Below are 18,725 nucleotides of genomic sequence, written 5' to 3' on the forward strand. Positions count from 1 at the left end.
AACTTTAAGAATTATTATTGAGCAGCACAATTAAGATACCTATCAGATTTTTATCAAACAAGGGAAAAATCAGATTGGACCAGATTAGAGCTAGATAAAATAGGGGAGAAGATACCTGAACATATACTATATAAGTGGGATGAAAAATTGGTGCAACATGGGAATTCACCAGTATTGCACCATCTGCTCAACATTTGGAAGAAGATTCACGTTTCAAGGAATAAAATAAATTATCAACTACCAAAATTAATATTGACACAAAATCAACTAATCCCTTTCACAATAAATAACCTTTCCATTAAATAATGGGAGAGAAAAGGGATCAGAAGAATAGAAAATTGTTTTTCAGGAAATAAATTATTATCTTTTGAACAAATGAAGTACATCATTTATTATTGAAGTCTAGTCATTTATAAATGATGATATTAGCTGCATGGCCCTCCTAAAGGATAACTGTCTTCATACAATCGAACAGGGAGGATAAGTATTCATGAGACCCTGAGCTTAATAATGTCTCAAAGCTCAAAGAGGGGAAACAAAATGTTCGTTTGCATTTTGGAATCTTTAAAGTAGGAACAATCTTGCAATTCATTTGCAGAGTTAAAAATGCCCAGTGATTAATAAACCTGTTTAATAAAAAAACATCTGCAAGGAGATGGCTGCCAAGTGCATTTGCTGCTTAATGACTACTGAATGCATATATAACCATTTCAATGGCACTGAATCTCTTTGGCACTTGCTTTGCATTGGGGGGTTCTCTGAATCTGTGGTTTCATTCAGAATCCGGACACTGAGGAAATTTGGAGGTTATTTGTCCTGTTGGCCAGTTGTGCTGGAGTTTGGGAAGATGGATTGAAGAATATTTAAACAATTACATTAATACCCCAGTATCTGCAATTCAAACAACCAGCAAAAAAAAAGACAAAATGAATAAAATTAAAATAAATAGGAATCCATTAAAAATTGATATAAAAGTTCAAAATTGTAAAAAGAAATATTCTCCGAAGCACCAAACAACGCTTTGGTGAAGATCGGAGCAAACATACAGCCAGAGGTGCGTCCCGGTTGTGTTTGAATGAAATGGCGGCGACCAGGATGAAGAGCTGGTCGTCACTGGGGCGACTCTCTTGAAGTGTCATCCTCCCCCTGCCCTAGTAAGAATCTTTATCTTTATATATATGTTATTAAGTATATTAAGTCAAGTCATGCTTATTATCATCTGATTGCACAAGTACAACCTGATGAAACCGAGTTCTCCGGTCCTTGGTGCAAAACACACAGACACAACTCACATACAAACAAGCAATACGTATGCAGGACAAGCATTCATATATACAAATAATTAAATAAATATTGTTTCCTGAATATGGGAGCCTCGGACGGTTCGTGTGAGCAGTTCCTTTGGACGTTCACCATTCTCGCTGCCCATGGGAAGAAGCTGTTCCTCAGCCTGGTGGGCTGGCTCTGATACTCCTGTATCTCTTCCCCGACAGGAGCAGCTGAAAGATACTATGTGCCGGGTGGAAGGGGTCCTCAATGATTTTACGTGCCCCCTTCAGATGATGATCCCAGGAGATCACATCGAAAGGGGGGGGGTGTGGGAGGGGTGGGGGAGGGAGGGAGACTCCGGTGATCCTCTCTATGGTTCTGTGGATTGACCTCTGATCCATTTCTCTGTAGCAACTGTACCACACTGTGAATCAGCTGGCCAGGACGCTCTTAATAGAGCTCCCATAGAAGGTTGAAGTGGTGGCGTCCAATAGCCTTGCCCGCTTATGTCCTCTCAGGAAGTACAGTCGCTGTTGTGCTTTCCTGACAAGTGAGGAGATGTCGAGAATCCACATTAGGTTACTAGTTAACATAGAGCTTTCCACTAGTGAGTTGTTGATGTGTACTGGAGCATGGTGGTTTCTAGTAATCCTGAAGTCCATGATCATCTCCTTCATCTTGTCCACATTAAGACTCAGATTGGTAAGGCCTTATCTGTAAACTTGTGTGAGAGGAGGCTGATTATGACAGCTGAAACATAGAAGATAGGAGCAGGAGTAGGTCATTCGACCCTTCGAGCCTGCTCCGCCATTCAACGAGATCATGGCTGATCTTAAAGTTCAGTACCCTGTCCCTGCCTTCTCTGTAACCTTTAATACCCTTATACTGAAGAAATAGATCTAATTCCCTCTTAAATATATTTAATGAACCTGCCTCTACTACCCTCTGTGGCAATGAATTCCACAGATTCACCACCCTCTGTGTAAAGAAATTCCTCCTCATCTCGGTCCTAAATGGTTTGCCTATTATCCTCAAACCATGGCCCCAGGTTCTGGATTTTCCCATAATTGGAAACATCCCATCTGCATCCATTCTGTCCAGTCCTGCCAGAATTTTAAATGTCTCTATGAGATCCCCTCTCAATCTTCTAAACTCCAGGGAGTACAATCCCAATTTGTGCAATCTTTCCTCATAAGTCATTCCTGCCATTCCAGGTATCAGCCTGGTGAATCGCCTCTGCATTCCCTCCATTGCAAGAACATCCTTCCTTAGATAAGGTGACCAAAACTGCACACAATACTCCAGGTCTTGGTCTCACCAAGGCCCTGTACAGCTGCAGTAAGGTATCCTTGTTCCTATACTCAAACCCTCTTGATATGAAGGCCAACATACCATTTGCCTTTTTAACCGCCTGCTGTACCTGCATGCTCGCCTTCAGAGACTGATGTACAAGTACCCCTAGGTCTCTCTGCACTTCCCCATCTCTTAATCTATTGCCATTCAAATAGTAATCTGCCCTCTGGTTTGTATTACCTAAGTGGATAACCTCACATTTATCCACATTGTAGTGCATTTGCCATGTATCTGCCCAGTCCCTCAATTTATCCAAATCACACTGGTGCTTCCTGACCCCCTCTTCCGTGCACACAAGCCCTCCTAGCTTAGTGTCATCTGCAAATTTGGAGATATTACATCCAATCCCCTCATCCAGATCATTAATGTAAATTGTAAACAGCTGGGGTCCCAGTACAGATCCCTGTGGTACCCCACTGGTCACCGCCTGCCACTTAGAAAATGAGCCATTTATCCCAACTCTCTGTCTTCTACCTGCCAGCCAGTTCTCAATCCACATCAATACTTTGCCCCCAATCCCATGAGCCTTGATTTTGGAAGCCAGTCGTTTATGCGGGACCTTATCGAAGGCCTTTTGGAAGTCCAGGTACACCACATCCACTGGCTCTCCCCCATCTATTTTACCTGTCACCATCTCAAAGAATTCCAATAGATTTGTCAAGCACGATTTACCTTTTGTAAATCCATGTTGACTCTGTCCGATCCCTTCTCTGCTAGTCATATGCTCCGCTATTACATCCTTAATAATTTGGTTAGCGAATTACCTGATTTAAATGAACTTTGCATAATTAAGAACAACAATACTGAATGTTTTTTTTTCAAATTACTTTACATTTTGGATTGTCTTTTGTCTCAAACTGTTTATTCTTAATGTAGATGTATTAATTAGGCATTGCCAGAGTGAGTCTCAAGCAACCGGAAAATTTACATAACCAGCATCCACAGTCGCCAAAGGTGCTGGATACCAGGAATTTTACTGTATCTTCCTCCCATGGACTGACCACCTCAGTCCTTCAGCATGCCTTGAATTGGCTCAAAAAGACCAATGGCTTAAGCCTTAAAGCAGTACTAGACCATGCTTTATATGCCAGCTGAGTTCCAAAGTGGGCTAACACCTTAGCAGTTGTGTGGGCCTTATAGATGCTGTTTCAACACCTGTGGGATCGCAGAATGCTAGAATACTCAGAGGTCAGGCAGCAGTTGCAGAGAGAGAGAAGAGAGAAGAGAGAGAGAGAGAGTGGCCCTCTTAATTCCATAGGGCTCTTTCATTCTACCCCTTCCATAATCCAAGCAAGTTCCACATCCCACCACTGAGGTTTCCATCGCTCCCAGAGGGCCATGGACCCATAAGCTCTTTACCCCTGCCCATGCAGTTTATGCACTCCAGCCTCCATGTTATGTATCCACCTCTGTCCTGCCCCCTGCCTATTATACCCTTATCTCTTCACTGTTTAGCCCTATCTCTGGGTATTTTCCCCTTTGACAACAATCCGCAATGAGCTGCATTGTCTAATTATGGTTTTGAAGGTGTTCCTGCCTGGACACACTATGTCATTTATTAATGAGTATTTAAAAGGAAAAAAGCATTGCCATGAGAAAAGTGCAGGAAGGATTCAATCTACTGAGGGAATCCTGGAACCAAAGGATGTTTGCGGGTTGCTTTGGGAATTTCCCATCGAAATTCCAAGGCAATGGTTCGGCGTAGCGGTTAGCGCAACACTTTTTACAGCGCCAGCGATCGGGACTGGGGTTCCAATCCTGCGCTCTCTGTGAGGAGTTGTGCCTGCGGGGGTTTTCCCTGGGGTGGGGGGGGGGGCGGCTCCGGGTTCCTCCCACCGTTCGAAACGTACCGACGGCATAGGTTAAGTGGGGCGGCACAGACTCGTGGGCCGAAATGGCCTGTGACCATGCTGTATGTCTCAATTTAGAAATGACAGCAATGCCAATCCTTGACCATCTCAGGCTATTTTAAGATGCTCCTTCCCCTACTGTGTTTGACAAATTTCCTTTGAAGTATTTTACTTTAAGTATTATCTGCTTTGTGACTTTGAGGAAATAGTTTTCCTAAAGGAAAATGGGTTATGTTTTGGTTGTCTGTGTGAAGGACACATCAGCAAAAACTGCAAGAAATTACTCAATTGTGACATATTAAAAAATCCCAAAATGCTCCACATCCTTCAAAAAAAAGGGAAAAGAAGAATATAAAAAGGGAACAAACAGAAACAAAAGAAACAGAGGGAAACAATGCTATAGCCTTGGTTCAAACAAGTGGTCTTGGGCTGGTGAAGATAATTGCAAACTTTTGTTAGTACCAGTGTGAGTCAAAGCCAAGGAAGGAAATATAATAATGCATATTTATGCATGTTTAGACCCAGGTAGCACTACATTGTTTTGCACAGAAAAGCTGATGAAAACACTCAATCTACAGGGAAGAAAGTCAAAGATTCTACTAAAAACCATGTGGCAAGAGAAGGTTTTGGAAACCAACATTGTTTCTGGCCTAGAGATTGCTGGTAAAAATAGCAATGATTACGGGGATCTTCCAGACACATACACTCAAGAGACTATGCCTGTGCACAAAGAAAACATCCCACATCAAAATGACATTGATGCTGAGAAGGATGTTTCGATTCTCTTTGTCAATGCTCCAAAGAGACATTTGAGTGATTCAGAGGTGGAGCATTTCCTTTCTTGGATGCTATCCATCAAACGCCTCATCCATTCAAGCTATAAAATCTCTTGCAAATAAATTACTTTCATCTGATCTATGGCTGTTAAGTTAACTGAAACACGTACTCCAGGCCAGAAACTCAAAATGATTCCGTCATGATGTTACAGGCTATATAATGTGTTTCCATTGATTCCTTATTCCTGAACCAGGTGATAATGGGTGGTGGCAGGAAGTACATGTTCCCAAGGGACACTCCTGACGTTGAGTATCCGGATGAGTGGAAGGCCAATGGCTCCCGGCTCGATGGGAAGAACTTGGTGGAGGAGTGGAAGCACACTAAAAGGGGAAAGGTCAGCTGTTAATTCAATTCACTGGACAACTTTATGAACTGTTTCATTAAATCATTGAGATTTATCCCCTCCTAACCATTGCCATCTGGTAGATAAAGTATAAGGTATTGATGTGGAACACCCCAGGGGTAAGGTGACCTTTGACCTGTACGCTGATTTCTTTTCCTCCCTTTGCCCCTCTGCTGCTCGTTCTTTCTCTCCATTTTTGGTGCGTCCATTCCTTCACCCAAATTGTTTTCCAATCTTCACTTCCTTTTGGAATTCCTTCAATTTTTAACAAAATAAAATACCGGTAAATTCAGTCCTAGAGCATGGTAACAGGCCCTTTTGGCCCACGAGCCTGTGTTGCTGCCCGCCCACCCCCCCCCCCCACCATTGACTTATAAACTCCGTACATTTTGAAGGATGGGAGGAAAGCCAAGCACCCAGAGGAAACCTTCGCAGACACATGGAAGCCCGCTAGAAATTCCTTACAGGCAGCGCCAGATTCGAAGACACTGTGTAATAGTGTTGTGCTAACTGTGCCCAGCTTGACTGCACTAAATACTCACAACTTGTTCTGCAATGTGCAGCTTACTCTAGTCACTGACTGCAGAGCACTTTTTTTCATTTCTATTCCTATCCATTTAATTACAAGCCAATCTTGTCCATTGAAACCCATGTCACTCAATAACACCCAGGTAACCTACAACCTGCATGTTTTGGAGGGTAAGAGGACGCTGGGGCTGAATCTTTGGGCAGGACTTCTGAAATAGAAGCAAAAACTGCTGAAAACACTTAACAGTTGAGATAGTGTCTGTGGGAAGACAAAGTTTCAGGTTAGACACCCTTCATCAGATCTGGGAAATGGAAATAAACAGAGAATTTTAGCAGAGAGGGGCAGGGTGAGGGAAGGTTTGGAGAAAGGGAATATCTGTGAAAGGGTGGCCACGTCAATTGTCTGTTGATAAGTGTCACAAACAGGAGGGTCTGGAGATGGTTGCATTGATGAATAAATTGCAGCAAAGATCTCCACTCCTGCCTCAGGCAGAGACAGCCAGTTGCCTAAAGTTGGAGAATTTGATACTGAGACTGGAAGACTGCATCCAGTCAGAAGATGTCGTTCTTCAAGATTGCATTGATCTCATTGAAATGGTCAATGGCACACAATCTCATCTGAGATGCAGTCAGCCTATGCTGTGATTGTGGTAAAAAGACACAGTGAATGCTGGAGGAACCCAGCTGGTCTCGTAGCGCCCATGGGAGGTAAAGAGAGGTCTGAGCCCTTCTTTAAGGGATTTTTGGAGCAATTGAGAGAAAGGAATGGCACCCTTTCAGAAGGAAGAGGTGAGGTCGAGGCAGCTGTGGGAGTTGGTGGGTTTGTGGAAGACAAGTTTTCTGTTGATAAGTTGCTCTCTTGGGAACACTCTTCGCTGAGAATAATCCAGTAACAGGTCATTTCATTTCCTCAGAGAGCTCACTATATCTGGAACAGGGAGCAGCTGAAAAGGCTCGACCTAAACAAAGTGGACCATTTAATGGGTAAGGATCCCTCCGTTCTTTCGGGGGTAGTCCACTTTGACTGTTCTTGGCTACGAGGTTTCTAATATATTATTGGTTCTTTATTGCTGATTTTATTATTTTTTTCCCCTGAAGATACAAACATTTTGTTGGGGGAGTGCCTGGGGTGGCGTTGGGGGGGGAGGTGGGTGGGGGGGCGGGTGGTGGGAAGCACAATGGGACAGAGTTTCGATTTAAGCTCCTTTGATGTTGAGATTTTAGTGGATGTAGTGGGCTTGAGAAGTTTTTCCTTTCTTTTCTACTTGACTCCTCCCGCTCATCCCAGCCTCTATCTTCTTCCCAAAACCAGGGTCAGTAGGTTCAACTATAAGTCCCCGGTCAAGCTGTCCCAACACAAATGAGCTGGCCCTCATTTGCAAGAGGGATGAGGTCTGCTTAGAAACTGTCCCCAACAGTGTATATTAAATTAAAATTAATAGATTCTGCAAATCTATTTAAATGATTCTTAAAAGTAATTGGAATGATTTATGTACGATATATATATATATATATATATATATCACACACACACACACACACACACACACACACACACACACACACACACACACTCTCAACACACACACACACACACTCTCTCAACACACACACACACACACACACTCTCAACACACACACACACACACTCTCTCTCAACACACACACACACACACACACACACACACACTCTCAACACACACACACACACACACACACACACTCTCTCTCAACACACACACACACACACACACACTCTCAACACACACACACACACACACACACACACACTCTCTCTCAACACACACACACACACACACACAGACAGCACATGGGTTAAGGTTGAGTGATAAAGTTTAGGGGGAACTTTTTCACACTCAGAGAGCTGTAGGGAGTGTGGAAAGAGCTGCCAGCTGAAGTGATGAATGCAGGCTCAATTTTCACATAGAAAAATTTGGAAAGGTACATGGATGGGAGGGGTATGGTCGGTGGGATGAGGCAGAATAATAGTTCGGCACAGACTAGAAGGGCCAAAGGGCCTGTTTTCTGTGCTGTAGTGTTGTATGTTAATTACATCTCAATTTGGTTTTTCAATTGCTTGTGATATAAATATTACTCAGGGCACTTGAACTAGTAAGCTTGAGATTCTTTCCCCTGCTGTCTCTTGGCAATCTAATAACAGAACAATGTTCCTGAATAGTGGAATTGACATGTGCTCAGCCTGTGTTCTTTCATCTTCCTCCCAGGACTTTTTGAACATGGCGACCTGCAGTACGAGCTGGAAAGAAATAAAACGACTGACCCCTCACTCGAAGAGATGGTGACAGCAGCGATCAGGATTTTGAGTAGGAATCCAAACGGTTTCTTCTTACTTGTGGAAGGTCAGTGGATGGGCACTCTCCAAATGGAGGAATATCTTGGTGAGGGTTGAACTAGACCAAAATCTCTTCTAATAAGACACATGAGAGTGTGATGGACAATAGAAGAGGCAAAGGGTGGATGATTCACGACATGTAGGGCAGCTCCCCATCTTGATCCCCATCTTGGCTGCTGACTGTGAGTTTGCAAGTTCTCCATGCAACTGAGTGGGGTTTCCCCCAAGTACATGATTCTATTGAACCTCAAAGGTATGCCGGTGGGAAGGCTAATTGGTCACCAGAAATTGACCCTAACTCTGTAGGTCGGTGGTAAAATCTCTGGGGAGCTGATGGGAATGGGGGGGGGGGGGGAATGGGTTATGAGAAGAATTAATGAGGAGTAGGATTGCTCTGAGTTTGCATAGACCGGTGGACTGAATGGCCGCCTTTGTGGTGGAGCCACTGCTAATACTGTTTGTATGCATACGGCTGGCCCACCCCTTGCTAATTGTACCTGTGGCTCTTCCCCCTTAATTCCCCTAATAAAGGCGGCAACGCCATAACCCCTCCCCCAGTACAAGCTCAGGTTTTGGGTCAGCAATATGAGATGTGCCATCTGGTTTATTGTCATGAAAGCCTATCAGTCAGATAGCTTCTAGTCTTTGGAGTTATCAATAGCACACCAGCCTTCTACGTCAGGAAATGTCAAATACGGAAGATATATTCCAGTAACAATAGCCATCGTGCATGGCATTTGTCAGTCTGCCACTGTGAATGACCAGAACATCGGACACTCAACACCACTCCAAGCACACATGGAAATTCATTGTTTTTTCCTTCATTTTCAAAATTGGTGTACAATCCTTGAACTTCCAACTGATGACGTGGATCCCTAAGGAATGCAGTCACCTTGCTCCCATCCCCTTGTCCAGAGAAATTAAGGTTGGACATTTAGTCTCTCATACGTACATGAATGAAAGTCTCAAAGAACATATTACTCCTATTGATCACCTCATTGGCAATCAATACAAATCACTCATTTTGCCATTTTACTGCCATACAATGACAGGTTTCTCATATGGACAATCTACTTAATTACTGACAGGATCAGGATCACTGGTTGAGGAACCAGGATCACTGGTCGAGGAACCAAGATCACTGGTCGAGGAACCAGGATCACTGGTCGAGGAATGAGGATCACTGGTCGAGGAACGAGGATCACTGGTCGAGGAACCAGGATCACTGGTCGAGGAACCGGGGTCACTGGTCGAGGAACCGGGGTCACTGGTCGAGAAACCGGGGTCACTGGTCGAGGAACCGGGGTCACTGGTCGAGAAACCGGGGTCACTGGTCGAGGAACCGGGGTCACTGGTCGAGGAACCGGGACCACTGGTCGAGGAACCGGGACCACTGGTCGAGGAATCGGGATCTCTGGTCGAGGAACCGGGATCACTGGTCGAGGAATAGTGAAGAATATAAGAGGTTGCCGTTTAAATGCCACAGATAGAAATACTGCAGGTCAGAATTGGAATTATCATGGTTAAAGGTTCAGAATTAGTAATGTAAAAATTAGAGTTTGAAATATTTCAAATTAAGGTTAAGAATATCACAGGTTAGACCTTGCAATATCATGAGTTTGGGCTAGATTTAGAAATGCGACAGATTGTAGCTTGATTTAGGAAGATACAAACCACAAGTTAGAAATATTTTGGGCCACATCATCTGTATTATTGTATTTTGGAACACAAAAGCCAAAAAAAAAATTCCCTTTGAAAATTGTTGTCAGATGTAAAGGAGTTCAGGATGGATGGGTAACACTGCCAACAGTGTCTGGGAAAGACTGTGGCTCTCTCATTGACCTCACTCTCCTTTCAGACGGCATGATTAGAAGCAGGGAAATCCATTCAACTCCATGGGAGCCTGCTACCTTTGAAATGAGCCTGTTACTGGCTCTGTGCACAATGTTGACAATGAGTCATTGTTCTCCATAAATTCAATGCCAATATGTTGCTTTTGCAGCATTTCAGAATTGAAAGTTGGCTGTACCTGGAGCAGAACTTGGTTGAAAATGAGCTGTATTGGAGTATTAATTGATTACAGGCTGTTTTATTATCATTCCTGCTGGATTCACCATTGAACATCTGAAGCAGTTTCCACATGAACCACACATGGGGTTATGTCATTCCTTAAACTGGAAACAGTCCTCCCCAGACCCCAGAACATTTCACGTTGCTAGCAATCTCTTGCTACCTGACAATAAATGGAATTACTTTGATTTTGCATTCCCCATACAGATGGGGATGGGCATCAAGAAAATAACCTACAATTTTGGAAGATCAGACTGAGTCATTTCAGGTGTGACTGTTATTGGTCATTATTGGGACTCTAATCAGGGACATTGCCAGATAAATCTCTGAATTCCATCACCTTTTGCATTCCTTACACCACACAATGCTGACCCCTCTCCCTCTCCGCTTGTGAATCACTGGAGGTTCAGGCACCAGCAGATCCATTCCCTGACATTCCACCATTCACACCCACTGGCCACTTCCCTCACTGTCGCTTCTGAAACCCCACCTCTTCGAACCTCAGCCCCTATCTTCCAGGAAGATGTCATCCCTCTAGCCCCAAACCTTTCTTGCAGACCATTACCAATGTCCAAACCTGGCCACAAACATCAATCAGTGAGCCATACCCAGACCACAATCAATATGCCCAAACACTAGATGTGAAAATCAGCTCCATTTGTGTCTTTGCCACCCAACCCTTTTCTGACGGGCAATTGGTGAAACTTTCGGTGATAGGATACTGTTTTGTTCCTTTTACTGGTGAAATGTTGGTCTTTCTGACTTTTAGTTCCTTTGCAATGTCCTGCATAGTATTCATTCCTCCCCCTCACCTCCCCAACCCCTCCTTTAAAGCAGAAACAGTCAGTTGCTCTCTCTCCATCCTGAACTAATGGATGAATGTTTCCTTCCACAGGTGGCAGGATAGACCATGGGCATCATGAAGGGAAAGCCAAGATGGCCCTATATGAAGCAGTGGAGATGGACAAAGCCATTGGGAGGGCCGGCACATTGACGAGAAACACTGACACTTTAACGGTCATCACTGCTGATCATTCCCATGTCTTTACCTTCGGAGGCTATACATTCCGAGGAAGCAATATATTTGGTGAGCTCAAGAGTTGACTCTGAACTTGGTGGAACCATTGAGCATAAAGACTCATTTAGGTGTTAAGATTGCTGCTATGGACTTGGGAATAGATTTAATAGTGTTCTAGTCTAGAACCTCACCTTGAACTCACTAAAACGTGATCCTAAATGCAACTTACAGCCAGTCTGGTCTGTCTGTTCCACACGTTGAGACAATTGATTGAAGTAGGTTGTTCAGGCTCCAACCCACAGACCTCAGGGAAGCTGTTAATGTTAACTCAGAGTGAAAACATCTCAGTGATTCTGTAGTCAGTCATTGAAAATGTTCCTTGCGCTACTAAGAATTTTGTCGGACAACCTCTTGTTTTAAACTGGGTGAATTGGAGAAGGGAATGCAAATTCAAAATGTTTCCCTTAAGCGTAGGAACTTGTCAGTTCATTACGTGAATGAATGGAGCTAATTTTCTTACTGATCAAGAATTGCTGGTTCCCATTTTCCAACAGAAGGGGACTGGTTGATCTTTTCCATGCCCGAACATGGATCTGAGCTGTGAGCAGCTTTACTTTTGGACAGCTGAGAAGGCAGCCATTGAGTATAGATAAATTAAAGGCTGGAAGTGGAGGCATTCAAATATTAATTAAATTATTCATTTAAAAAAATTAGACACACTGCACCCTAATTCAGCCCTACAAGTCTGCGCTGGCCAAAATGACACCCCATTAACCTACACTCTGCTACATTTTTGAATGGTGGGAGGAAACCAGAACCCCCAGAGAAAACCCATGCAGACATGGGAAGAACGTACAAACTCCTTACATACAGTGCGGGATTTGAACTGTCCGTTCCCCAATGCTGGCGCTGTAATGGCGTTGTGCTAACCGCCACACCAACCATGCCACCCATACCTTGAATATCTTGAAGGTAAAGATTCTAAAGAAAGGAAGTGTCAAGATCTAGGTTGGATTTGAAAATCAAAGAGATAATAGGGGCAGCACGGTGAGCGTAGCGGGTAGCGCAACACTGTTACAGCACCAGCAACCCAGGTTGGGATCCATCATGGCCTGTAAAGAGATTGTATGTTCTCCCTGTGTCTGCGTGGGTGGGAAGGGAAGGGTGAGAATCACTGCCCAAGACCCAATTGTTTCTGAAATATTTTGCTTGAGAAAATTTTTAATTGGCCTTTTTCCTTTGAAGTTATGAAACCGTCCACATAATGAGTCAATGAGGTACAATTAAAACAGTGGTTTTCAAACTTTTTCTTTCCACTCACATACCACTTTAAGCAATTCCTTACTAATCACAGAGCACTTATATAATAGGGAATACTTAAAGTGGAATGTGAGTTTTTACAAAAAAGGTTGCCCACTCCTGAACCAGAGATCTATTATGGAATGAGACAGGACAGGTGACATGTATGTGGAGGGGAGACAGATGAAAGATGTATGTGGAGTGGGCTGTCAGGTACCGGGTTGGGGAGCTGTTAGGTTGCAGGGCAGGGGAGGGCTGTCAGGTAGTGGAGTGGGGTCTGACAGGTAACAGGGCCAGGGATGCTGTTCAGGTAGCAGGGCTGGGGGGGCTGTTAGGTAGTGGGGGGGCTCTCAGGTACTGGGCATGGGAGGGGGGCTGTCAGGTACTGGATCAGGGAGCTGTCAGGAAGCAGGGTGGGGGGCTGACAGGTAGCGGGGCCTGGAGAGCTGTCATGTAGTGAGCAGGCTCTCAGGTACCAGGCCCGGGGGGGAGGGGGGCTGTCAGGTACTGGATCGGGGAGCTGTCAGGAAGCGGGGTGGGGGGCTGTCAGGTAGCTGGGCAGTGGGGCTGTCAGGTAGCTCAGCAGGGGGGGTGTCAGGTAGTGGAGTGGGGGGGCTGTAAGGTAGCTGGGTGGGGGGGACTGTAGTAGTGGGGCAGGAGGGGCTGAGAGGTAGTGGGACTGGGGGAGGCTGTCAGGCAGTGGGGTGGGGCTGTCAGGTAGCAGGGCTGGTAGGGGGGGTGCCAGGTACTGGGGTGGAGGGCCATCAAGCAGTGGGTAATGTAGTCAACAACCCACTTCTAAGCAGCCCCTTACAGTGGCTGCACATTCTGGTGCGTCAGTGGAGCCCAGCACTTGACCGATTATCCCTCCCTGAGGAGGGTTAGCGTTGGCGCCTCAGAAGCGCTCTGGCTGCATTCTGGTGAGTGGGTATTGAGCCGCAAGGGGGGAAATTCTGCAGCTTTACACAGGGGTGTAAAGGGCCTTATACAGGTTAAAGAGGAGGATGCGTTTCCTCTCTTAAAGCAGGTTAAATCACCAGGGGATAACAAGATATTCCCTTGGACCTTGACGGAGGTTAGAGTAGAAATTACTTTATGTTTAAAATGTCCTTTGGCACAGGTGAGGTGTCAGAGTAGCTCATATGTGGTTCCATTATTTTTTAAAAAAGAATCCAAAAGTAACCCAGGAAATTGTAAGCCAGTGAGACTGATTTCAATAATGGGTAAGTTATTGAAAGATGTTTTAAGAGATAAGGTATACAATTATTTGGATAGTCAGGGATGGATTAGGTATAGTCAATATAGCTTTGTGTGTGTTAAGTCATGTTTAAAAAAATCTTAGAGTCTTTCAAGAAGGTACCAGGAAAGTTGATGAAGCCTACAAGGCCTTACTAAAGGCCTTGGCAACGCCCCACACGGGAGGTTAGTCAGGAAGGTTCAGTTGCTCGCTTCTCATGGCGAGGTAGAAAACTAGATTCGACATTGGGTTTATGGGAGATGCTAGAAAGTGGTAACGGATGATTGCCTTTGTGACTGGCGGCCTGTGACTAGTGGTGTGCCTCAGGGATTGGTGCTGGGTCTAAAATTTGTCATCTGTATTAATGACCTAGAAGATAATGTGGTAATTTGGAGCAGCAAGTTTGCAGATATTACAAAGATTGGATGTGTAGGGATTAGTGAGAAAGTTTTTCGAAGCTTGCAGAGGGATCTGGACCAGCTGGAAAAATGGGCTGCAAAATGGCAGATAGAATTTAATGCAGACAAATATGAGGTGTTGCATTTTGGAAGGACATATACAGTAAATGGTAGAGCACTGAGGAGGGTGGTGGAACAGACGGATGTGGGAATACAGATATATAATTCGCTGAAAGTGGTGTTACAGGTAGATAGGATTGTAAAGAGAGCTTTTGGCATCTTGGCCTTCATAAATCAAATGATTGAATATAGGAGTTGGGATGTTATGGTAAAATTGTATGAGGCATTGGTGAGGCCAAACTTGGGCAGTTCTGGTTACCCAAATATAGGAAAGCTATCAATAAAATTGAAAGAATTCGGAGAAGATTTATGAGGATGTTGTCAGGACTTGAACTAAGTTACAGGGAAAGGTTTAACAGGTTAGGACTTTATTCCCTGGAGTATAGAAGAATGAGGGGAGATTTGATGGAGGTATTTAAAATTATGAGGGGTTAGATAATGTAGGGGTAAATGTAGATAGGCGTTTTCCACTGAGGGTAGATGAGATACAAAGCATAGGGCATGGGTTAATGGTGAAAGGGGACAGGTTTAGATGGAATATTAGGGGGAATTTCTTCACACAGAGAGTGATAGGAGTATGGAGTGAGCTGCCAGCTGAAGTGGTGAATGTGGGCTCAAATTTAACATTTAAGAAAAATGTGGACAGACACATGGATGGGAGGGGTATGAAGGGATATGGAATGGATGCAGGTCAGTGGGCCGAGGTAGAGATGTAGTTTGGCACAAGCTAGAAAGGTGGAATGCCTGTTTTCTGAGCTGTTCTATAGATTTATGGATTGGGAAGCCTTATAAATTAAATTAACTTCAAAGTCCAGTGTTTATGGTAGTAATCATTATATTAATTCCCCTGAAGAAGAGATGGCTCAGATGCCTGGTTCTGGTTATACTCTCAATAATCCTGCTTATGACCAGTGCTAAAGTAAAACAACTGTAAAGGGGCCAAAAAACACATTAGCACACAAGCACATAAACCCATATATTGAATTTGATCACAATCTGCTGTTTATTTCATTGCCATGTGATTCAATTTTTTTCCAATCTGTGAACACAATTAATTCTAGTTCCCTTTTTCCCACACACTTCCTGGCCTAAGGCCTGTTAGAGCATCATGCCCAGATGTTCTGGAGAAACTCAGCAGGTAATGCGAAGGACCGGAACATCGGTTGCCTTTTACATCCTATAGATCAGTGGTTCTCAACCTTTCTCTTTCCACTCGCATTCCACTTTAAGCTTTCCGTATGCCATTGGCGCTCTGTGATGAGTAAGGGATTGCTTAAGGTGGGATGTGAGTGGAAATAAAAGTTTGAAAACCACTGTTTTAATTGTCCCTCATTGACTTGTTATGTGCAGGGTTTCTTAACTCCAAAAGAAATGGGCCAGTGACAATTTTTCTCAAGCAAAATATTTCAGTAACAATTGGGTCTCGAGCAGTGATTCTCACCCTTCCCTTCCCAATCACAGCCCACCTTAAGCAATCCCTTACTAATCACAGAGCACCGATGACATAGCGATTGCTCAAATTGGTATGTGAGTGGAAAATAAAAGGTTGAGAGCCACTGATATACATTAATGATCTGGAAGTGTGTACTGGGTGTGGTGTTTATAACTTGGCTGATGACACTAAATTGAGTGGGAAAGCATATTGTGTGGAGGCTAAGGAGAGCCTGCAGAGTGATATAGAAAGGTAAATTGTGTGGGCAAGGGTCTGGCAATTGAAGTACAATGTTGGCCAATATGTGGTCATTCACTTTGGAAGGAAAAACAGAAGATCAGATTATTACTTAAATGACAATCAATTGCAACATGCTGTCATACACTTGGACTTGGGTTGGTTTGCAGGGATCAGCAGGCTATTAGGAAGGCAAATGGAATATTGCCTTAATTGCTAGAGGGATTGAGTTTAGGAGCAGGGAGATTCTGCTGTAGCTGTCCAGGGTATGGGAGAGGCTGCATTCGGAGATCTGTGTGTTGTTCTGGTTTCCCTAGGTTTGGAAGCGTTGCAGAGGAGGTTCACTAGATTGATACCAGAGACGAGGGGGATTGCCTATGAGGAGAGATTGAATCGTCTGGGGCAAGTTTTTTTTTCCACTGGTAGGCCTAAATAGGGGAACTGGAGGACATAACCACAAGATTCAGGGTAGTAGGTTTAGGACAGAGATGAGGAGGAACTGCTTTTCCCAGAAAATCTGTGGAATTCGTTGCCCATTGAAGCAGTGGAAGTGACCTCGGTAAAAATATTTAAGAGAAGGTTGGATCTATTGTTACATAGTGGTGGAATTAAGGGGCATGAGGAAAAGCCAGGTAGGTGGAGATGAGCCCATCATCAGATCAGCCATGATCCCATTGATTTATTCTGATTTTTCATACAATTGGTTTATTTGACTTTTCTGATGGATGTCGGTGGTCCCATGGGAACAATAATAAATGCAAGGCCGATTCTTCCCAGTGCGCTGATCATGTATATCTTTGATCCCACATCCCTGTGCTGCTTGTGGGATCCAATGTTGGTAGATTGGACATTGTCTCCTCCATTAGACCAATGCTTGGTTCTTGAAGAATGAGCACTCACTTGGCTGCGAAATGCTCTTAGACCCGATTGGAGCACTCTGAGCAAAAGCAGGTTCCTTCTCTCCAGCAGCCAAGGCTGGATTTAGATCTTATAAACATTGTGTAGTGGATGATGATGAGTCAATAGTTTCTGATCCAACTTCACAAAATAGGCAGCTATGTGGAACGTACAGTTAATGTTTCAAATCTAGAATCTGCCATCAGAGCAATGAACAAGAGAAATCAAATTAGTTTTCATAGCAAAAAAAGTTGGGGTGGGGATGATGTTATTTATTTGTATGAGAATAGTGGTTGGGGGCTGATGACGTGTTCAGTCACACAGCCTGGAAACAAAGCCTTTAGTCTGACGAGACCATGCTGAACAAGCTTTCTTTCCAAGTCAGGCTTGCTGCACGCTCGCTTTGCTGAGCACCTTGGCTCTCGCCGCCTCAGTGACAGAGATGTCCCAGTGGCCAGCCATTTAGATTCTGCATCCCCACTCCCTCGCTGACGTGCCTGTTCACGGCCTCATGCGCTGCTGAACCAAAACCACCTGTCAATTGGAAGAACAACATCTAATTTTCTGCTTGGGCACTCTCAAATCAGACGGCATTAACGTGGACCTCCCCACTCACCTTTCTCACTCTCTTCCCCATCCCTCTGTCTTCTTTCCTTCATTCACAGGAGGAAATAGGTGGACAATGGAGGGTGTGCCCTCCCTGCCTTATCCACTTATTACCTCCTGCCTGTGGGACTGTGCTCCTCCTCCTGTCCCTACAGCCCCGCTATTTTGTTCGGCCGCCCGCCTACATTTTGCTCACTCCTTTTTAAAATTTTTTTTAAAAAATTTTTCACACTATGAACCATATTAACCAGAATACACACAAACATTTCCCTCTTGAATATACACAGTGCCATTTTCTCCCCTTTTCCCCCCTCCCTTCCCTCCCTTCTTCCCACCCCCTCCAAACCCATTAAACGTTCAACATATACAATACAATAAAACCATTAAACAATGTCATCACACAATGAAAATAAACAAGAAAATTGTGTCATCTACTTTTGCACACTGGGTCAGTTCATTTTATCTTCTCATTCTATCATTTTAGGGAGTGGAGGTCCATGGTAGGCCCTCTCTGTTGTGTTCCATGTACGGTTCCCAAATTTGATGAAATAATGTGACTTTATTTTTTAAATTATATGTTATTTTTTCCAATGGAATACATTTATTCATTTCTATGTACCATTGCTGTACTCTCAGGCTTTCTTCCGATTTCCAAGTTGCCATTATATTTTTTTTGCTACTGCTAAGACTATCATAATAAATCTTTTTTGCACTTCATCCAGTTTGAGGCCTAATTCTTTACTTATATTGCTTAGAAGAAAGATCTCTGGATTTTTTGGTATGTCGCTTTTTGTGATTTTATTTAATATCTGATTTAGATCTTCCCAAAACTTTTTCACTTCCTCACATGCCAAAAT

At 43.9% G+C, this 18,725-nt stretch overlaps 1 protein-coding gene across 10 annotated transcripts in view; it reads left to right on the forward strand.

Moving 5' to 3' along the window:
• The window catches only part of LOC138754606 (alkaline phosphatase-like), a 114,967-nt gene that overhangs the window by 83,142 nt on the left and 13,100 nt on the right, over positions 1–18,725 (forward strand). For all 10 annotated transcript variants that reach the window (XM_069919102.1, XM_069919106.1, XM_069919108.1 and 7 more), the window contains 4 exons: positions 5,503–5,643; positions 7,095–7,164; positions 8,427–8,561; positions 11,520–11,711. In XM_069919102.1, the coding sequence (XP_069775203.1) occupies positions 5,503–5,643; positions 7,095–7,164; positions 8,427–8,561; positions 11,520–11,711 (538 nt within the window). The remainder of the gene's footprint in view (positions 1–5,502; positions 5,644–7,094; positions 7,165–8,426; positions 8,562–11,519; positions 11,712–18,725) is intronic.

This window comes from Narcine bancroftii, chromosome 2, assembly GCF_036971445.1.
Source record: "Narcine bancroftii isolate sNarBan1 chromosome 2, sNarBan1.hap1, whole genome shotgun sequence".
Taxonomy (NCBI): domain Eukaryota; kingdom Metazoa; phylum Chordata; class Chondrichthyes; order Torpediniformes; family Narcinidae; genus Narcine; species Narcine bancroftii.